Raw genomic sequence first — 23,773 nt, forward strand, 5'->3', positions numbered from 1 at the left:
ATCTAAGGAACAAAAAGAACAGACTAAATGAAAACAGACTCACAAATACAGAAGACATTCTGGTAACTGCCAGAGGGGAGGAGGGTTGGGGGGCTGGGAGAAAGGGGTGAAGGGTTAAAGAGGAACAAATTTGTAGTTGAAAGATGGTCATAGGAATGGAGAGCACAGCACAGGGAATGCAGTCAGTAGTATTGCAATGGCTGTGTGTAGAGCCAAATGGGTGATAGAGTAATTGTAATTGGGGGAATCGTTTCATAAACTATATTAATGTCTAACCAATGTACTGTATACTTGAAACTAATAATAACTAACTAACTAATCTATGTTTGTAGGGAAGAATGGACACCCTCTAGTGGCTGTGGTACAAAGCAAGAACAAAAGTCCCCTGTGGGTTGCTGATACTTATCTAATTAGGTATTGTACTAGGAGCAGATAGTTCAGCTACCTAAAAGGGGTTCCTGCTGAATATAGGTCTTTTCAAGAGTAAAAATGGTATTGATTTCCTTTCTAATTTTTACTTAGTGAGTCAGAATTTAAATTTACTCCACTTAATAGGAAACATTATCCTACTAACTAGATAAACTTGTCTTTTTTTCTTTTCTTGCAAAGTACCTATTGCTATAGTAATTATAAGGGGAGCTTTAAATTTCTGTTCTACCTTCTCTAACAGATTATGTGAGGTTTAATTTCATGGTCAATGTGTTCATTAATATGAGTCCATTGAAAGAGGATGGGAGACTAGTACCCCATAGATACAAAGTCAGAACCTAGGTGTTTGGAGAATTTAGTATCACAGGGCTCTCTGATATTCTATTTTTATGGCTAAGACCCCATATGACTTAATTACAGAAGTTCTCTTTAGATTTCAAACATATTTCCCTTCTGAATAGTTTTCTGAAAGGATCTTTTACTTCAATCCAATCTTGCCTCTGGTCTCTTCTTCTTCTCACTCTAACCAGTCTTGGTTGATGTTTCCTCAGAATTTCCATGTAAACATTTGTCTAAGGACAACTGGTATGCTTTTCATAGAAATACTGCCATCAACTCTGACAGTTTTCATGAAGCTAACAATTTATACCATTGATGATTGCTGGTTATTAATGCTTGATGCAAGTGGAGACATAAAACATGATTTCTGGGATGAATCCCCTATAAAGAAAAGAAAACCCGAAAACTACATTTTATAGAATGAGAATTTAGTATTTCGTCCCAGAATTGTAATTCTTCACAAAAGACAACAGAGATGTAATTCAAATGTGTAAGAGTTGTTATAGATATGCTTTTAAATAATTGAGCTGTTAAAGTTGGTTCATTCCCAGAGATGGAGGATCCTAAAATCCATGTGGATTGATTTCATAATTCACACATCCAACAATGAGAAAAAAGAAAAGGATATTTCTTGCTCAACAAGGGAGACTATGAAATCCTCTGAAGAACTAAGTGACAAGTGCTAAGAGAAATGATCCAGAAAAATCCACAACTGAGTATTTATTGTTTCAGTCCCTTCCAATCTTGATTGAATTTTTTCCTTTCTCATGCCTGCTTAAACTTTTCACTAGGGTTAGGTGTAAAGGAAAGACTGAAAGGAAGGATATCATGGTATTGGTGAGCATCAAAACGATCATAGAACTGTCTTTCTTTGATAAAAATATATATTTTGTTATCTTTGTTATTGTTATTTTTCTTTTCTTCAAGAACGAGCATTGATTCTTTTGGGAAATTATAGACAAAGAGGAATGAAAGAGATCATTAGATGAAATTTTTAGGTACAGCCACAATGTGGACTTCTCTAACCTATATCTGCTTATTCTGAAACCTGTATGGATAGTGAATGGTCCAGAGCAGCCAGGGGATATTAGATCTCTGCTGGGGGCAGCTTCTTCCTTTCTAGTTAAAGATGGCTTCATCAAAGAAGCCTTCATTAATTACTCAATCTGTTTCTTGGAACCAATTGTAGGATTGCTTTCAATCTTACATTTAAAGTCTCCTTTCATCTTACTCAGTTTTAGCAATAAAACATATACAAAAGGAAGGGGTCATCTAAGAGGTACATAGTGTTGCTCACTCATTTTTCTCTTATTAGAAGAGTCATTTTGGAATTTCTGAAAGACTACTGGGAACCCATCCTTTCTTTTATATATTAGCAATTAAAACTGAAAATACAATTTAAAATAGTAAAAATAAGCTGTATATAAAAACATAATGAAAAGTCTCCCTTCCAATGACGTCTCCTAAACTTCCTGCCCAGAGGCGACCACTGTTAATTGTTAATTGTGTTTTCTTCCAGAAAACTTCCTATGTACATAAAAGCATGCGCCTTTTTAAAAAACAAATAGAATCATATGGAAATAATAGCTATTAACAGTCTTTTATGATCTTTTTTTCCTAGAATACTTTTCTGGGAAGCAGTTTTATTACCTACTTAAAAGGTTTTGATTTTTAAAAGCACATTGATGAAACAATTTAGTCTAGGATAGAAAAAGATAACTGCTTAGGACGAAGCTGGACAATGGCAAAAGAACTAGTGTATTTTAATAATCTACTAAGAATTCAATAAAAAAAAAAACCTAGTCTGACAAATTGACAAGTTGGATTGGTTCACAGGGTTAATCTGGCACCTTGGAGAAGTCATAGCTTATTTTTGCCATAAAAGGGTCCGTGCTATTATTTAACCCTCATATTTATAGTTTCTAAGCACATTACACAGTATGTAGCCATTAATAGGTGTTGAATGAATTAATAATTTCAACTCATTAATTTTGGACATTTTCATATTTGAGATTAGATAGTACCAATTTTGCCCTGAAAACATTCATCTTGTAATTTACTTTCTTTTTAAAAGTTATTTCTCAATATGTCAAAGTGCTTCCACTCTTAATGTGGAAAGAAAAATGCACCTACCAACTTCCACTCTTAATGTGGAAAGAAAAAATGCACCTACCAACTAGTTGTTTCAAGAAGTGGGAGAATACTGTTATGTTTAAGATCCAGGTTGAAGAAGGGCTGTCACAAGCTTTTGGGCTTGGATGGGATGGCTCTCCTGGGAAGAGCTGCAGAGCAGGCACCTGGAGATGATGCACATCTTATAGTCAGGTGCACACTGTGCTGTCACCCTCTCAAGGGGATTGCAAAGGAGCAGCCCAGAGCAACCACTGAGGCAGCAGAGGGCAGCCTGCCAAGCACGGGCATCACTGAGGGACACTTGCCTGGGTTCTTGCCTAGGAGATTTTTCTACAGTTGAAATATAAGTCAAGTCCCTGATCTTCATCTGAAAATTAAAATACTACTAAATGGCACAAATTACTATAGAAATCCTGTATTTGTATGGCTGATTTGGATTGTGTCAAAATCAACATCATAAAATTGACAGGTTACATTTTTTAACCTATCAAAATAGATTTACCAAAGGACTTGTACCACATGATACACTGATAAGCACTCTGTTTTTAGAATGACTAGATCCAAAAGCAGGATGTCTGTCCACTATTATATTTAGTACAAAGCAATATCCACTTGGTTGGGACCTTTTAGATATGTGCAGTGTACCTGTTTATTTCAGTTTCTGGAACACACCCAACAACCAAAAAGTAAGCAAAAATGTAAGGAGCCAAATGGTTGATGTGAAATTTATACCCTAAAGCTCATGTTCTTTACTCATGAGCAAACTGCCTGAGTCTTCACTGAGGTGGATTTATTTTTACTTTACAGCCAATGCTATAAAGTTTAGTTTTCATTGTTCTTTAGTCTATTGCACATCCACAGCTACTCATTAATGGGAACCCTCCAAAGTGATAGTTCTGTCTTGGCTGTACATTACAATGATTTAGGGAGCTTTTAAAATTCCCAGTGCCTGGGTCATGCCCCAAGACTAGTGCTTCTTATCGTTGCCTTTCAGGGGACATTTGGCAGTGTATGGAGACATTTTCGGTTATTGCAAATGAGGGATGGGTGCAGCTACTAACATCTATTGAGTAAAGGCCAGGGATGCTGCTAAACATCTTTCAATACACAGGACAGGTCCCCCAACAAATAATTATCCAGCCCAAAATGTCAATAGTGCTGAGGTTGAAAACCATGTCATACACCAAATCAGAATCTTTGTGGTTGGGGCACAAGCCTCAGTAGTTTTTAAAGCTCCCAGGTGATTCTAATGTACAGCTAAGGCTGAGAATCATTCATTGCTTTAGCACAGAGGTTCTCAAGCTTTAGCAACAGCAGGATGATTTGAGGGCTCCTTAAACCGGATTGCTGGGCCCTATCCCCAGAGTTTCTGGCTCGGTAGGTTTTAGATGGAACCTGAGAACTTACATTTCTAATGAGTTCCCCAAGTGATGCTGAGGCTGCCGGTCTACCACCTACACTTTGAGAACCACTGCTCTAGAGGCACCATGATTGAGAAAAAATGATAACTGACAGCCAGATAGTGCAGGAGGTGCAGAGAAGAGTCTGATACACAGACATAAAAAATTAAAAAAAAAAAATCACAGTGGTTTGGGGCCATGTAGCCAGCACCATTACCCTCTCACCCCACTAGTCCCTAAAGGCATCAGTATGTAAAGGTACAGCTCAATAACAGAACCTCACTGGTATGGATAACTTAATGTTGCAGTCTAATGTCCCAGGACTCACCAGTGTGGCACTACAAAATAAAGTTGTTCTTTCCCTAAACTCAACTTAGGTTGTGAAATCACAAGACTTAGGTTTAAGTAACAAGATTTTCCTGTTACTATGTGACCTTGGGTAAGCCACTTCCCCACTGTAAGTCTCATTCCTGTATTTGTTAAATGGGGTGGTTCTCATACTGCTACAATTGTCGATGACCATTTGGGAGGCTCAAATAGGACAATGCTTATGAAAGAATTCTGTAAATTGAATGTACACCACACAAATGTTAGTTATTTTGAACTGTTACGATTCATAATTATAAACTGAAATGTACCATTTATGCATGACTCTGAAAAAAAAAAGGATAATATAAATGAATTTACCCCTCTTTATCCATTCCAGATGTAAATATCTCCTGCAGTTTAATGTTACTACTTGGACATTATTTTTGTTATCATCATAGCATCTTAACAATAGGATAAATAAAACCAGTGGCACATTTTTCTTTGTGCCAGTTTTCCCTCCAGCCCATCTGGTGAGGCTGAGGGAGTTTCCTCCTCCCCTTCATCTCACTCCATTCATTGTAGACAGGATTGAGGAATTTGTGAATACAGTCCATAATAGCTGAAAACCTCAAAGTAAATAAAATGTTCTCTTCCCCTCAACATAAATTATTGTAGAGTCACTTGGAATTGGGTGTGACAGACCAAGTACCAATCTTCAAAAAGTGGGGTTCTGAGAGTTTCTTGTTGGGGGAGGGGTTGGGATGTAGAAGTTGGTACATCATTGAATCAGGAGTAAACAAAAACATCTTCCAACAGCACAGACCGAGATCATTGTAAAGCCTGCAATGCCCAGGACAGGCCTTTGTAATGAGAACATGCTCTCGGGCTGTGGCAAATCTCAATTCAAATACAATGAAGTAAATAAATCGCTTTGCGTGACTGAGAATAGATTTTGCTCTTCCCTTATGCTTTAATTGCTTCCAGATTGAGGCACAGCTTTCACAGAAATAAAATACAACCTGTGGCTTCCACCCTGTCCACACACTTTTTCTTTCAATAGGCTCCTCTTGCCTCCTGACCAGCCCAAGCATTTGGAGTATGTCAAATGCAGAGCAGAGCGGGGACTGGGGAGATGAGGGGCAAGCACTCCTCTGTAGTGAAAGCAAGTGCCCTGGTGTCGTGGTTAAGTCTGGGCCCTGAAACTCGACTCCCTGAGTCAGACCGAAGGCGCTGCCATGTTCCTGACCCAGTGACCTTGGCATGTTGGTCAGCCTTGCTGCTTCTCAGCTTCTTCCTTTAGAAAATGGTAGCTACCTTGGAGGATTACTGTGGGCAACAGAAGAGACAGTCCACAGAAAGGTCTTAAGAGAAGCAAGCGTCAGGAAATGTGAGCTATTTGCGTCAGTCTCTACTTTTTGTCCTATTTTCCAATGACGTTGCGAAGGAGGATCATGCAGGTCACCCAGGTACAGGGTGGTGGCAGACCACAAAAGCATTAAAAACCCCATTCTTGAAGAAATTACTACCCATAAGATGAACATAAATAATGGTTCCTAAAGAAGCCGTAACCAGCATCTGTAGGAGTGCAACACAAGGAGAAGGTGTGGCACAATGGCAGAGACGACGGGCTCTGGGACCCGCTGCTCTGTGCCCTGGCGTGACTTCCACCAGTTAACTGTGAACACGAGGGATTAAAAGAAACCTGGGCCATATGGGTGAGGTGAGTATGAAATGAGCTAATTCATGCAAAACACTGAGAACACGGCCTGGCCCGTCACGACCATAAGTGTTAGAAACCTGTGGCTTCTAACATCTCCTAAGAGATGTTTCCTGAGGAATCGCTCCTATTACTCTGCACTTACTTTGGAAAACATAGAACCATTGCTACTTGCTGCCCATATTTTTCATTATTGAATATCCAGTGTTCCAGTTTTTGCTGAGGTCTTTACTTTTTTGAATTTGAAGTACATTGATGTTAATAACAACCAGGTGGGGGAGAGGAAAAGAAGAGGAGAAAAAAAAAAAAAACTTTTTAAAGCCAGAGTACCAAAGCCATAAACTTTTTTTCCTTAGAAGAAAGATGATTCACCCAAGACAAGGGCTTATTATCCCTAATAGACTCAGTCACCTGAAGGCTGGGAATGAAAAGAACTGTCTCTTTTTAATAACTTTGTCTGCTGTAAGGATGCCAGTCTAGTAGGGACTTGAGACTTCTACTTATTTCCATGCATAAAACCAAAGGATCATTAGATAGAGAATTAAACTTCGCTAAAGCAGGAAAATTCAAAGTACTCAAAACTACACAGGTTAGTGCCAGATATATGTGACAATACTCTAAGATTTAATTTATAATGAAAGAAGGTTTATGTTGCATGAACCCTGGCTTTTCCTGAATGGAGAAAAGATTTCACACATACGTGGTGAGTGGGGCCTTACATTTTCTCGAAACAAAATGCAAGCATAGTTAATTATGGAAAATAAGTGCTCTAACCTAGATACACATTAATGCCCAAAATCTAATGAAAAAGTTTTATTGTTTATTTTAATCAGTGGTCTCTGCAGTAGTATATGCTATTTCTTATTTGAAAGAAACATGCAGACAAAACCAAAGGAGAACAAAACACAACTAGCTTGCAGACATTGCCACTTAGAGATTTAGGTAGTAGCCCCAAAAAACTTACCAGGAAGATGGTGATCAGTAGGAAAAAAGGAAAAACAATGGCATATTTGAAAGCATACAGCTTATTTACTAATTTAATGTAAAAATATCTTAAGGACTGGAGTTAATTCTCCACTGTAAAGTATGTCATGTGGTCACAATTATTATACTGTGTGTAGATGGAAACAATGACCCAACAAAGATATGGTATACAGCATGAAGAAAATGATACCATATGTGTCTTTTTGAGGGGAAAAAAGAATATAATTGATGCTGAAGCTGTCATGTTATAGTAAATACGGTTGAGGTGATTTTGAATTTTTAATAACAAATTCATTAGAAAATAAAACTTCATGATTTCAATAGCTAAGGCATAAAGCAAAATAGAAGACATATTTCAAAAGTTACCAGTCATGTTATGGTGCATCACAAAAGAATGAGGTGCAGTTTAACAATTCCTCTTTAAATTTTAGAAGCCTGGCATTTCTAGAGAAATGCTATGTACGGTCTAGAGAATATTAAAACTACAAAAGTTATACTTATTGTTAATAGGAATTGTGGGACATAGTGAAGGGGAAGTTAGGAATTCTGGCTTCCAGCTCTAACCCTGCTGAAATTGTTTGGATCTTGGTTCCCTCCTCCGCCAAATAAGTGTAACGAAACTAGATTATCTTTAAATTCTCTGCCAGCTCTTAAATTGTATGATTTTTTTTCACATTAGAGTTCTAGTGTGTAACTGGTTTCTCTGAAACTATTTTTAACTGCATTTATCCTTAACCTAACCTCGATCTTTCCCTTCGTTTTATATAATTTCTCTTTTTCTATTTCTCTTTTATTCTTCTTATTACCAAGTATTTCTGTCCCTTTTGCCTCTTTTCTTCTGCCTCAACGGATTAAGGATGTCAGAACCTGTGGAGTCCCACAGACTGAAACCTTGAGACTCTGTATTTACTTTGAATGTATGAATAGTATTTTATTACTCTGCAGGGAAAAAGCTAAAATACATAGTAAGTTTACCAGTGAGCTACAAACATCATATTGTAGATATAATCCTAACTATATAAAATGAAGGAAAAAATAGTAGGCTATTTTAAGCTTCGAGTCAAGGGACTGTTATAAATAATGTAAAATTAAGACTTTTAAAAGAGTTTTTGAAAATTAGTTTGATATTTCTTTATGTCATATTAATGGTAATTTAGAAATGAATTACCATTAACTTGTACTAGTCAAGAACAATATTTTTAACCTAGTTTTACTTTGAGCTTTGATATTTGATACATGCTGCATCTCCACTGTAAGAATTCTGCTTATTTTTACTGCTAGTAGAAAAAAAAAACATACAAATTTAGAGTCTAATGTCATCAGCCTACAGTGACACCAGGATTCCTTTCTTGACACCTGAATACTCAGAGAGACTTGTACCATAACCTTGAGATTAAGGCCAATGTTTTATTTTCTTTTCAGTCTTTCTCAAAGGACCTGGTATATTGTTCCACAAGGAGCAACTGCCTAAGGAATATAGACTGCCATGAAAACCAGCCATTTAAACAAATGTTATTAACAAGAGTCTGGTAAATAACATTTATCTTAGATTTTAAAAATTATAGCATTTCAGACTTGGACAAGTGCTTAGGTATTATTTAGATCAGTGGTTCTCTCAGTGTAAATAAACGTCTTGTGTTTTCACAATCATCAAATGTCTGCCGACCCCTGGGGATTCCTGAGAATCTTTTATGGGGTCTGCAAGATCAAGATATCACTAAGATTATTACCTTTTTCACTGGTTAAAATGTATACTGTTGGTGTAAAAGCAATGATGGGTAAAACCACAGGTTCCTTAGCATGAATCAAGACAGTGGTAACAAACTGTACTAATAGTCACCATATTCTTCACCATCACACACTCACAGTGAAAAAATTGAGGGATTAAGGGTAATGGTCAGAAGTTCAGCAAAGTCACAGGATAGAAAAGCAATGTATAAACATCAATCGCATTTCTATATATGAGCAATGAAAAATGCAAAAATGAAATTGGTAGACAATTCTATTCAAAATAGCATCAAAAAAGAATAAAATACTTAGGAATAAGTTTAACAAAAGAAGTGTAAGACATTCACTGAAAGCTACAAAATACTGAAGAAATCAAGACCTGAACAAATGTTAATGAATTTGAAGAATCAATATTAAGATGGAAATTTTCTCCACATTCATCTAAAGAGTCAGTACAATCCCTATCTAAATTCAAGGAAATTAACAAGTTGATATTAAAATTTATATAGAAATGTAGAGGACCTAGAATAGCCAAAGTAATTTGGGAAGGGAAGAGCAAATTAGGACTTAACAGTATCAGTTTATAATCTCCTCCAATACTATAGTATTCAAGAAAGGATAACAGTAGACAGACAGACCAGTGGAACAGAAAAGAAAGTTCAGAAATAAACCCTTAAACATTAATGTCAACTGAGTTTTGACAAGGTTGCCAAGGCAATTCAATGTGAAAAGAATAGTTTTTTAAGCAAATGGTGTTGGAACAATTGGATATGCCTATGCAAAAAAAGTGAACTTAGATGCTTGCCTCACATCCTACATAAAACAATTCAGACTGATCATGTATCTAAATATAAAAGCTAAAGCTATAAAAGTGTTAGAAGAAAACAGAATTTTTTTGTGATCTTGATACAGCAAGATTTCAAGGTATGATACCAGAAACATTCATAAAAGAAAAATTTGATAAATTGGATTTAATCAAAATTAAATTTTTTTGCTCTTCAAAAGACACACCACTAAGAAAATGAAAAGCCATAGAGTGGGGAATATATTTGCAAAGTATATATCTGATGAAGGACTTCTGTCCATAATACATAAAGAACTCCTACAATTAAAAAATATAAATACTAAAAGATTTAAATAGACATTTCACCAAAATAGATACACAAATAGCCAAGAACATGAAAATTAAAAACATTTAACATCATTAGAGAAATGCAAATTAAAACCACAATGAGATATCTCTATGTCATTAGAATGGCTATGATGAAAATGACTGACATAAGTGGTGAGGATATGGAGAAATTGAAACCCTTATATAATGTTGATGGGAATGTGGAATGGTACAACCATTTTTTTGACACTGATATGATTCACCAATATTATTTCTATTCAGTGTTACATATACTCATTTGTGCATGTTTAGTTCTGTAGTTTGTCACATGTGTAGCTTTGTGTATCTGCCATTAGTCAAGGTATGGAACAAGTCCATCACAAGGATCTCTTATGATGTCTTCTTATAATCACACTCCCCTCTCCTCCCCCTTGCCATCCCTGACCCCTGGCAACCATTAATCTGTCCTCCATCTACATAACACTGTCATTTCAAGAATGTTATATAAATGGAATCACATAGTATGTAATCTTTTCAGATTAGCTTTTTTCACTCAGCATGATTCTCTTGAGATTCATCCAAGCTATTGAGTGTATCAATAGCTTGTTTCTTTTTATTGCTGAGTAGTAGTCCATGGAATTGATGTACCATAGTTTGTTTAACCATTCACTGATCGAAGAACATCTGGGTTGTTTCTAAATTGTAGCTATTAAATATAAAGCTATTATGAATATTCATGAAGAGATTTTTACATGAACATTATTTTAATTTTGGGGGGATAAATGCCCAAGAGTGCAATTGCTAGGTCTTATGGTAATTGTATGTTTAGTTTTACAATTAACTGCCAAACTCTTTTCAAGAATGGTTCCACAATTTACCATTCTCACCAGCAATGTATGAGTAATTCAGTTTCTCCATATCCTTGCCAGCATTAGGTGTTGTCATTATTATTATTATTATTAAATTTTAGCCATTCTGATAGGTGTGTAGCGATATCTCATTGTGGTTTCAATTTGCATTTCCCAAATGGCTAATGATGTTGAACATCTTTTCATGTCCTATGGGTCATCCGTATATCCTCTTCAATAAAATTTTTGTTTATGTCTTTTACACATTTTCTATTTGGATGATGATGATGATGATGATGATTATTGCTGTTGAAGCAAAAAAATAATAATAAGGTAATGAAGCCTTATTTATATTTTTTTGAAGTTCAGATCTTGAGTTTTGACCATGCTATGGGAAAAAACAGAGGAGAATCAGAAGCAGGGATGAAAGGCAGGGGCAGGGCAGCTGGTGAGATGCCAGAGGGATTGACTTTTTTGGTCAATGGCCAGATAGTAAATATTTCAGGCTTTGTGGAACATATGTTGTCTACTGAAACTAACATAAGCAGTGGGCATGGCTGTGTTCCAATAAGAGTTTATTTACAAAAATAGATATTGGGCCATATTTGGCTCACTGGCTGTAGTTTGCCCAACCCTGGGTCAGAGACTCAGCCAGAAGAAAGGTGAGTATGTGGTGCTTGCATATTAGGCCCTGGGATATCACCTTAGTGGACACTACTGGATTTATCTCCCCTCCTTTATGGAGGCTGCGTAGCTCGAGGCATTTTTGAGGTCACTCCATAAAACCAATGAAAATATTACTGCGAAACTACTTCCCCAAAACAAAAGTAGGAAAAGTTTTAACAAATCTAAGTTTAAACCCATATTTACGAGATTCAAAATCCAGTGTTCACACATTTTACGCAACTTTGAATACCTTCTTGGGAATGTTTAGTATTATTTTCATTGGAAGATACTTCCATTTCAAACCTACTCAGTGGTTTTGATAAATAAAATTTCTTCTCAGGGATGCTACAGTGCAAAATTTTGTTGATGATATCAAGAGGGATTTTCTTTTAGATCTGTCTTCATATGCAAACAATTTAGTAAATTTCTATAACAAACCTCTCTTAACGATCTCGTCTTGGTATAATGTAACCAAATTACAACTAAATCTGGAAGTTTTACATAGCAACTGGCATGCCCCAATGTATGGCACTTAAGAAAAGTAACCTCAGAGAGATTGTCTGGAAAATTTCATCAATCTAACTTTAACTCTCTGTAATCAGTGCTGCTTAAGCTGTTTCATGGTGTGTTTTAAAGTTTTAAAATAATAACCATTTATTATAACAGTAATGGGAAAATGCTGAAACCTAATGTTATTTCTGTATTTCTTGAGATTAATTTGATTAATTTTGTTTTAGCTGTATAACTTTAGGAGAAGGAGAGATGACAGTTTTTCTGTTTTTAAAGAATGTTAATAGATGTTTCATATTCGAAATGTTATGTGTGTGTGTGTGTGTGTTCAGTGGTTTCAAAAACTTCAGAAAAACACTGACTATAAAATTTCGTTGGCATTTAGGCTAATTTGATTGAATATATGCTTATATTCTCAGATAGAATGTGAGCAACTTAAAGTCATGGTTATCTGAGATGTCTTTGTTTTCCTTAGAAACTTAGTAAATGTGTGAATTGGTTTGGGGATTATCCATTATATGAGGCATATAATGAATTTGCCTAAAAGGCAAAAAAGAACTATAATGAGTAAAGTTCATCCACAGTCCACACAGGTCTTTACAGCTTTTAAAATTAGAAATGAATTCTGTCTAGAAAATTATGCCTAGTTCCTAATACTGTACCATGCCCTGATATAGTTCTCCAAAATTATTGATTACATATAAAAGGATTATGATCAAGGTTTATATTAAAATTTTATATAGCATATATATATAGTGATACATAATATATATACTCCATATATACTTCATATACTATACATATGTAGGTCTTATATATGTGTATATATTTTTTCAGCATGTATTTGCACACAAAATGATGCATGTGAGAATGTCCATATTTCTAAATGTCATCTTTTATGCTTTCACATACCTGTGCATCTGGTAAACATCTAGGGAGGAAGGTCTAGAAATGTAACTTTTAGTTTTATCAATAAAATCTGTTGCTTCCACCCCAACTGAAACTATGAGCTAGCCACGTATACTCATTCTCTACATCCTGTCCACAGACGAATGCCTAGTGTTTTCAGTGATAAGTGGGGACACCGTCTGGTAAAAAATATTCTTCTGAGCAGATAGATATATGCGTCTAGGCAATTTGTTCATGAAAAAACTTAACCCTTCTTTTCTGTTTATTTTTTATTCACTGGCTCCCTTCTGTCTGTTGACCTCACCAATATGACAATGAGTATAGAATACAGAAATCTGTTTACCAATGTCCAAATGCAATCTGCAAGACTTATAACATAAATGCTATTCTGGAGAGCAATCTCTGTATCATACACATTTTCCTTTTAATATGTTACTTCTGTTTTAAATAAAGAACTAAAAGAAGGTGTTGGATTTAATGAAGAGAAAAGGGGATGACTTTTATCTTTGAACATAGTTTTTGAAAATATATATCTGTTCTAGGGATGCCATTTCGATAACTATGAAATTTGACTTATGACTTATGACTTATATGGGAGAGAAGCTAGCTTAGCTAGCAGCATGTCCTTTGACATAAGACTGGATCCAAATCCTAGCTCTGCCACTTGTTAGCTGTGTAACTTTGAGGAAACTTCTTAAACACTGGGCCTCAGTTTCTTTACTTTTGGAGTCAGGCAATCTAGTAGTGAATTATAGGTTTTTTTGTAGGGCTCAAAAGAGCTTGACACAGACTAACCACTAATTAAGCTTTAGGTAATATTATTCTTATGTTATATATTGGTGTAAATAACATTTTAAGATTGTATACTTTTTCTTCATTAATTTAGGAAATGTTTTTCCACATAGTAGCCATAATGTTCTTGTTAAAATTTAAACCAGATCATTTCATTCATCTGCTTATAACCTTCTAAAAGTTTCCTATCTCACTCAAAGAAAAACTCAAGACTTTATAACAGCGTATAGGTAGGGAGACCATGTTTCCTGGTTTATCCAGGACAGTCTTCATTTGTGCTTACTGTCCAGATATAATTACTGATAGTGTCTCCTTTCACTCTCAAAAGTACCCTGGTTTAAATGACAAATTATATGGTCGCCCTATTATTAGGTCGTATGTTATCTTCCTCCCCCATATTCTGCTCTACTCCCTGTAACCTCATCTGGTACTAATCTCTCCCCTCCATCCAACCGCCATGGCCTCCTTGCTGTTCTTTAAGCCTTCGGGCTCACTGCCTCAGAATCTTTGTACTTCCAGTTTCCATCGTGGCTGGAGTACTCTTACTTAGATAGTGGCACGGTTTGCTCCTTCGTCTAAGTTTTTACACAACTGTCATCTTGTATTTTCCACCCACTCTAAAGTTAACATCCTCTTCCCTTTCTTTCTATTCTCCTTCCCAATTTTACTTTTCTCCTTAGCACTTATCTCACATACTATCTATTTACTTATTTAGCTTGCTTATTGTCTCGTTATTCTATTAGAATGTAAACTCCACAGGGCAAGGATGTTTGTCTGGTTTTGTTCACTGCTATTTTCCCTCAAAGAGTGGTATATAGTAGATGCTCAATAAATATTTATTGAATGAATAAATGAAGAACATTTGGACAAGAAATACCTGATGTAATTCAGTTGGCATCACCATTACCTTCTAGTAAATTTGATCTGAAATAATAAGACTCCCATGTTTAGTATAAGTGTTATGAGAAGCATGATTTGACCAGTTTCTATAATTGATTCTAGTCTTGAATTAAGTTGTTTTAAACGTTGCGATGGCAAAAAAAAATGTCCGCCCTCTTACAGATGTTTAAATTCTAAAAAGTGACCTCTAACTCTGCACATCTGAAAATAATATTAAACCTTTCTGAAGGCACACTTGATTTTTGCTTCCTGAGTCCAGGAACACTGGGGACTTCAAAGCTTTCAAATTTAAATAAACATTTTAAGGTATGTGGTTTTGTAAAATTTTTGATGTCAAGTTTAAAAATAAGGCTACCAAAAGTTAAGACCGAATGATGCTTACATTCAATTCTATTATTGACTGTGATATCAACTATCAACTTTATAATATAGGAAAGTTCTTCCAAGAAAAACTAGTCCTAGTTAAAAATAAAATTTTAGCTACAGAAAGCAGTTACTCTAATTCCCAGGAGAATATGGTAGATCCAGAAAGCAACTGTAGAGTTTCTGGCAGTTTACCAAATTTATTTTGACAGAATTTCTTAAAACATTCCTTACTTAACCTCTCTAGTCTTAGAATCAGCTTCAGAGATAGTAAACTTGATTCTCCATCCTCTTTCATTTTAGTTTTACATTCTTCATACTAACTCTATGATATGCTAATAAAGAAATAACATGCACATCCTGGCAACTCATAAGATGAAGACACTATAGAAATATTTCAGCATAAAATAGCCAGAACATCTGGTTTTATTGATCAGAATGCTGAAATCAGTATAACATTCGCACATGTACTGTGTACCGTGTGAAAATTCCTTTCTTGAGTAAAAACTTTTATGTATTACTACTTTATGTTAAATTTAGAATATAGCGAGATCTTATGAGCTGTCTGTTTGATGAAGGGTCATCATCAGGAATTATGCTTTTTACACCTCAGCACCTTCCTAATGAAACCATTTCTCCTCCTCAGCCATGGGAATAATCTTGCAGTTATGGAAGGTTTCCATCCCCCATCAGAAATGGGGATAACTGTGCTGTAAGCCAAATGCTGAGGTTTAGCAGAATAACCTCACACGAGAATAATTACTTTACATGCCCATGAGAGAAAGCAATGAGGTTCCCAGACACAGGAAACGAAAAGTCAGAAGGGGAGATAGAGTTGGAGAGGGTTCTGAAGACTTTCCAGACAGCAACTTCCTTATAACAGCAAATTGGGTAATAAATTTATCACTCTGTCATTTTATATATAATATATTCTTAAATCACCTAGTTAGTTTAGCATAATGAACTTTTGCAATGAACATGCCTTAACTATGTCAGAAAATCAATCTGTTATTTTCTAAAGAACAAATACAATCTTTGTGATAAAAATGTTCCTTTTGATATTCCAGATCACTTAGAGGTTTAATATTTCAATTATAACCACAATTACAACTATGCTCAAAGAATGCATATTGTACAGAAACCTTGAAAAGAACCCTTCACTTGGTTATATGTACTAGAGAGAGAGGAAGTTAAACAACACAATGCCTGACCCATAGTAAAAGAACTCTTGACCTCTAAAGACAAAGGGAAAGGGAGAAAATGATCCTGTTGTTACATGCTACTCTGCTTTGCATGCAGATTGACGGTCCCCAAGACATTCCTGGTTTGCAGGAAAAAAATAGAAGTCCAATTAATTCAAAAAGCAAGTCTGCCTTTAGATCTAGAACTACATGGGAGAACATTCTTATAGAGGCAACTGTAGTACATTTTCTTATTTTACTCATTCATCAAGAATTTTTAAGCTGGGCACAGTGCTGGGTGCAAGAGATATGATGATAAATGAGAATGATGGCAGCTTGCCTCAAGGAACTTGCTGTCTAGTGGGACAGACAGGCAAGTGAATTGGCAAATACAATAGAGTGTGTGTTAAATGCTATTACAGGGTTAATAGAGGGTGTCATGGGAACACAGGAGAAAGGCATTAACCCAATCTGGGTCATGGATACTTGCCAGACAAAGAGATGTTTAAGCTAAGATCTGTAGGATAGGTGGCGTAAGCCAGAAGAGGCACAAGGTAGAAATATTCCAGGTAGAAGAATCATCTTGGGGTTCTCAAATGGGCAGGTTAGCTGGAGTAGATGGAGGCAGAGGAAAAATGTGAAGAGGTGCCTGGAGAAGAGGCAGGGTCAGAGCCATCTATGAGGACAACTAGCTGGGAGGCATTGCACCAACAAGGGACAGAGATCTTGGTCAAAGGACAAAATTTCTCTCTTAAAATTCAGGCAATACAGTTTCTGTACCTCATGTTATGATTATAGCACTGTTACTGCAGTGCATGAGAAAGGTCTTTTTTTATTTACTTAATGATGATTAAAAAAGAAAAAAATACCCTTATCATGCATGCAATTTGGTGGGTAATTTGATCAGCTTTGAGGAATAGCATGTGCAGACCACCGAAAATACCCTGTGCCTTGTCCATTAATGAAGAATCTCCCTGACAAATTATCATCATCATCACTACCATTATTTTAATTTGAAGGTCTCAAAGAACTCTGATTAGAAATTAATTTTAACAGTAAAGACCCTAATCAAAACAAATCAGATTAATAAGCATTTATTGAACAACTACTATGTTTGAGGCATACAATCTATAAACTGTGGCAATTTGTTTTTGAGACAAAAATCTCCTTGATGATTTGATGTGTTGAGAAACAACTTTTGTATGACAGCTCCGACAGGATGGATCCCAGTTGCACAAGATGTCAAAGGCTTTGTGAATATGAAGATAACTGGCTCTCTGTGAACATCTCTGGTTTCCACATTTCTCAGATCCTCTGCCAGAACACCATATTGGGAGCCTTGACTTTCCATTGCAAAACATTCCTGATCATTTCATACAGAAATTGTATTTGTTTATTTTTCACTGTTGATCCCAAGTGGTGGTTGCTTAGAGTGAACTCAATTAGTAATCAACAATCAGTTACTGGAAGCTGTCACTGGCTATTTAGCTTGTTCTTCTGGATCTGCTTTACTCCACATGCTAAATGGGGACATTATTCACCTACAGAATTGTCTGTGACCTCACTGGTTCCAACTCCTGCCGTGCATTTCAGAGATTTCTAGTTCAAGTCGTCGGACTCAACTCCTCCCCTTGTCCTGTGGCCACCATTCTAATCTTCTCTACTCGTCTCTTACATGTGTTTCCTCACAATTCTGTTTCTACTTAATAGGCTGCAGTACAGTGGTTTATGGCCATCTCTGTGTGCACATATGAATGAGCTGTTATCATCCTAAAAGAGTACGGTGCCAGTCCTGCTTTAGGGTTTCTACTGTACTCAAAATTATAACCCATCTTCCTATAGACAACACTTCATGGCATAAACAATATTTCACAAATCACTGTGTATTCTAATCAGTATTGCCATTTAGTAATTGGGGGTTATTTTTGGTCCCTAAACACAGATATCCTTGTAATGAATGCAAATATTTTATATATAAATTTACATGGCTAAGTTTTTGCATTTCTTGAATAATCAGGATATCAGATAAAGTAATGTCCTGATAAACTGAATCCATCATCAGTTTAAGTTATAAATGAGGATATTTGAAAGGGTCCACTAACTCCTTTCCTTTTATCCCTCCTGTTCTTTTCAGTCTTATTTTGAAATGAGTGATTTTTTTTTTTAACAATTACAGTTTAGAGTAATCCTTTGACAAACTTAGTTAACAGCTTTTCAACATTGCCATTTTCAAGACTTTTATGATTGAAAAACAAGAAGATAACTGGCATTTATTTGCTTCCTTAGCTTCCTTCTGCTTTATATTTTATTGTCTCAGAATGTCTGATTTTATCACTAGGTAATATAAAGTGTCTATGTATATGTAAGTGTAAGCAAAGGTCAGAGAAATTTCTTTCTACTTTTTGGTTTATTTTTTTATTAATGCAACACATGTAATTCCATACCTAACTCATTTTTCAATTTAGGATTTGTAATGTCTCAGAAGCAGCAATTTGGTGACTATATCAGCCTCTCTAAGAAAGTTATTTAGGACAAGGGTCCCCAACCCCTGGGCCTGGACTGGTACAGGCCCGTGGCCTGTTAGGAACCGGGCCACACAGCAGGAGGTGAGCAGTGGGCGAGAGCAGGTGAAGTATTACCTATATTTGCAGCAGCTCCCCAGCACTAGTATCACCGCCTCAGCTCCACCTCAGATCATCAGACATTAGATTTTCATGGGAGCACTGGTCCCTGGTGCCGAAAAGGTTGGGGACTGCTGATTTAGGGCACGGAAAGTTACTTAGGGGTAGTGATGACATTCTGACAAGAGCTGAGCATACATTTTGGGAAGTAGGTAGGTAGTAGGGCTTGTAAAGTATGGTAAGAATGGAGAGGGCCTTGACTGCTAAACATGAGAGCTCCTGGGTGTTTCTGAGCAGTGACAGTAGAAGCAAGATCCAATATCGGCTAGAGGGAAGAAACCTTGAAGATATGGAGATTTTTTTGGAAAATTTTGGAAATTGTGTAGAGCGACCACCTCTTCCATGCACAGAGAACATCCAGAGCCACCCAGTACTAGCCAAACGGGAAAATGACGGATTAGAAAGAGCCCACCTGCCTGATACTTTTGCTGCATTGCTTTTCAGTTATATTTTACATCACATTCATATATGAAACACTTTCAGTACAATCTCTTCCAAAGTGAGAGAAAGGGGATAAAATGTGAATAGAAAGAACACTTTATCACTAGTAACAGTACTGCAGAGTAATCAGCAAGTCTGCCTCACCCAAAGACACAATCTTCACACTGTTTACTTCCATTTATGCTGACTCCGATATGACTCAATGCAATGTGCTCTGCCCAGAGATACCCAAGAACTGAGTATAATAGCAACTGATAGAATTGTCAGACATAGTGACCTGTGTGATTTGAAAATTCATCTTTCTTTGAAGAGCACAGGAGATACTTTCTATGGTTGTTCTTTCAACCTAATTCTTCTAATAATGGGGGAGATAAAGAAGCTCCATGGGTCCGTTTAATAGACTGTTCTCCAAGTCTATGCATTATTTTCATTACATAGGTACCTAAACATAATGGCGAAGTGAGATAGACAGCTGCTACTTTGCCCTGAAATACAGAGTAGATTGACATGGTTAGAGGAATCACAGGTCTGACATGTGAGACTCCAAAGCATTAGAATGTTACAGCAGGAGGCAGCTGTGGAGAAATGGCAGGGGGGCCTAGAGCTCACTTGCTTGGAAGGCTATCTCTTGACTATCCTGGGCAGAAGTCAGAGAAGCAGCAACGTCTTATGGTCTCCTAACCTAGAGAAGAGGACTAAGAGAAAGAAGTAGAAATAACTCCCAAATATTATGAGGCTTTTTAGCTCATTCCACTGCTTTTCTCTTTTTCTCTGGAAAAAGATTGAAATGACTAAAGAATATTTTCATTTAACCCAAAAGGTTTCCTTTCTGTAATATTGGTTAAATGACTCATTACACGGGTTTTAGAAAAATAGGAATTACATAAATCTTCCCCTGTGATGTAAAAACACCATAGCCAAGCTGTCTACATTATTTAGAACTACAATAGGTATATAAAGTGCAATCATCCCTCAGTATCTGTGGGGGATTGGTTCTAGGATGCCCGCCAATACCAAAATCCTTAGATGCTCAGTCTTTTATATAAAATAGCATAGTATATGCATATAACCTATGCATATCCTCCTGCATATTTTGAATCATATCTAAGTCACTTATAATGCCAGTACAATGTAAATGCTATGTAAATAGTTGTTATAGTGTATTGTTTAGGAAAATTATAAGAAGAAAAAGTTTGTAGATTTTCAGTACAGACACAGCCATCATAGGTTTAACTACATAGTCACATCAGCAACAACATGACTAATTTTTTTTCCTGATTATTTTCAATCTGCAGTTGGTTGAATCTGCTAACATGGAACCCATGGATATGGAGGGACAATTCTATTGGATTTCCAAGAGGTAAGAACCATATAGTCAAATAAAAATGTGTTAATTTTTATCCATTGCTATATGAATGTAAAACAAATGTTTAAAAATTTTTTTCAACTAATTTGGAGACATTCCAGATTATCTGACTTAAAATATTGCTATGGAATAGGAATGAAGTTTTTAGTCTGTTGATTGGCAGGTTGCAACTCAAAGCAATAAGCAAGTCTTCTCAACAGCTGCAGATATTGATTTGCTAAGAAGCTGCTTTGCACATGGTGAAATGGGAGGTATTAATTCAGAGATGGTTAATTGTTCTCCTGAGCCCTACTGGGTTGGTAAATGGTGTATAAGAATAATCAGTGTTTAATACTCCACACCATGACTGCTGAAGAGTCAAATTTCGAACATATGAACATTGTCAAATCTATTATTAAAGAAATATGTTATGAGAAAGCCAGGTGTTAAATACACATATTTCATAAAGAGGAGATAAGTAACCCTTTAAAGAAAAAAATTAAAGTTCTGTAGCATATTCTAAACCTTTTAAGTTATTTACACATGTTCAATCTTGCATCATTGTTCAGTTCTAAAATCCCATTTTAAGTTCAAATAGAAAACACATGTATTTCTGCTGTTCTGTGGAAAGAGATGATATATGATTTTTTAAAATTATTATTTGTTGTCAAGTTCCTCCAATTTGGCAAACAGTGTATTGGAGTAATTTTGAAATGTTTTTTATTTGTACTGTTCACAACTATAATCATTGTTTTCACCATTATTGTTAGACCACTGATTTTTCTGGTATGCTAGTATAATTTTGCCTCACTTTAAGTTTATATATTGGGGACTGGAAGACTACTGTTCTACTTAAAATTTAGCATTTCTTCAATCGACAAACTTGCCATTTAAAGTCATATTTCAAAATATTGTTGCTCAGAATAGCTTCATTTCCATGGATAATACATAGAAGAAAAAAATAAGTGTGGAAGAAAGTGCTTTTCCTAGGCTTAAAATAAAGACATTCCATAATATCTGCCATAGATCATGTAATTTCATTTGAATTTTAGTTCATTTGAAGTCTTACAGCCATTTTCCTCTCACAACTATCAGACCAAATATGGAATATCTACTTCCTTTTGGCTTTAGTGTGTTTTGGTACTAAATAGTCCTGAAAACAAGGTGACCACAGTAGTGGTGGGTTAGTTATCTGCCTCTTCCATTCAAGCACTGATTTTGTCTAATTTGTCTTTGGATCTTATTGCCCAGCTCTGAGGCGGGTGCACAGTGAGTACTCTTAAATGTACACTGAAGACATGAGGGAGGCAACAGTAAACTGATGCCTAATTTAAATGGTTTTGGTAATACTGCTCAATGAGGTCAACACTGGCCTCCTACCACCTGGACCACATTATCTCTAAGTCTCCCAGATAAGCGAGGAAAGCCAACATGCCCTTTGGCTCCAATCATCAGTCCAGACAATCAAAATAAAATAGGTGCTTTTCATTTCAAGCCATACTGTGGGTATCTGGCCTCTGAACAACACTGCATTAAGAAGGTAACTGAAATTGAACATATATTTAAGTACTCTATTCAAAATCAAGTATCTCCCCAAGATTGCCTATTTACTCAGCAAGCGCAGGGCTGGCATGAGAATTGATTTATAAAACACTACGACTTTGAAGAGTCATCCTTGAAATACTATTTGGTTAACAGTTAAGTTAGAAAAGAAGTGTAACATTTAACAAATAATAAAATTTTAAAATGTCACTGAATTGTAAGATAGCAGAAACTGCTCTCAGTAAAAACAGACTAAAATTCAGAAAGTCAGAAAAGTCTGCAGTAACTCTCTTACTGTGGAATCAGAACACATGTTCAAACCTGCAGATATATTTGTGGGTACTTCCTACCTTAAATACATTGATAGGAAGATCAATGACCACATAGATAAGGTCTCCAAGGGCAAGGCTGGCTATCAGCGCGTTGGGGCCATTCCTCATACACTTGTTCTGGTAAATGATCCTGAGCAGAGTTGCATTCCCCACCATTCCCACGATGAAAATAGTACAAGATATCACAGTGTTAATGTATTTGAAAGCTGAAGTAATCTTAGTCTGCTGTGGGCAATAGTTGTGCATTGAGCCATTGCTGGGTAAGGCCAAATTAGTGGGTCGATGAGTGGTAACCAAGAAGCTGAGCTCTGTCCCACGAAAAGTGGTGAAATCTTCCACATGAGTGCTTAGATTTGTGCTGTAGCTCTCAGGATTATCACTGATTACACATCCAACCAGTGCCACCCAAAAAGACACACTAAAGCAAAAGGTTTCCATCTTGATGCAAACTTGAGGAAATGTCTCTTTTTGTGTTGCTTTTGTACCCTCACTTTTTTTTTCACCTGGAAAAAGAAAAGAGAAAAAATAATTCTGGTTATAAAATCTAGTTGCCAGTAGTATTGTAGTCAATAATTATTTATTTCTTCAATTAAAAAGCAGGATATATTTGGTAATGAGATAAGATATATCTATGTCAGCTTACCCCATGGAAGAACAAAACCAGAAAAGACCAAAGCTCTATTAGGGCAACTTATCTCTATCCTTGTCTCTTTCTCTGTATCTCTCTCTCTGCCTCTCTCTCTCATCTGTATCCACAGTTATATTTATGTTTAGATTATAATATGGATGAGGATATGTCAGTTTTCTTTCAAGAAGTACATAAGAAGTTCCTTTTTTTTTCTCTTTACTACATCTAGGCTGATAAGAATCTGACTTACAAAAATCTTCAAGAGTTGAGATATAAAATTTCATTTATTAATGAAAGAGAAAAGGCATTATATGCTGAGTAAAAGTTACATAGTTTTAAGGCATAAAATTAGCAAATTCTATAATTAAGAATCCAATATTCCAAAGTGTGTGCTGTTTTGCACACAGTAAACAATAAACATAGGGAAAAATAGAGCATAGGTAGCCATTTAAAGTGTTATAAAATGTTAATTTAAAATCGGAACT

The 23,773-nt window shown here is 36.0% G+C and overlaps 2 protein-coding genes across 2 annotated transcripts in view; one reads left to right on the plus strand and one right to left on the minus strand.

Moving 5' to 3' along the window:
- TTC29 (tetratricopeptide repeat domain 29) overlaps positions 1–23,773 on the plus strand; it is a 594,494-nt gene that overhangs the window by 61,033 nt on the left and 509,688 nt on the right. The window contains exon 3 of the mRNA XM_039876006.1: positions 20,737–20,801. The gene's annotated coding sequence lies outside the window, so the exon portion shown is untranslated. The remainder of the gene's footprint in view (positions 1–20,736; positions 20,802–23,773) is intronic.
- Positions 1–23,773, minus strand: part of EDNRA (endothelin receptor type A) — a 47,509-nt gene that overhangs the window by 20,384 nt on the left and 3,352 nt on the right. The window contains exon 2 of the mRNA XM_039876007.1: positions 22,679–23,163. Coding sequence (XP_039731941.1) covers positions 22,679–23,098 — 420 coding nt within the window. The 5' untranslated portion in view covers positions 23,099–23,163. The remainder of the gene's footprint in view (positions 1–22,678; positions 23,164–23,773) is intronic.

This window comes from Pteropus medius, unplaced genomic scaffold (assembly GCF_902729225.1).
Source record: "Pteropus medius unplaced genomic scaffold, Ma_sr-lr_union100, whole genome shotgun sequence".
Lineage (NCBI taxonomy): Eukaryota > Metazoa > Chordata > Mammalia > Chiroptera > Pteropodidae > Pteropus > Pteropus medius.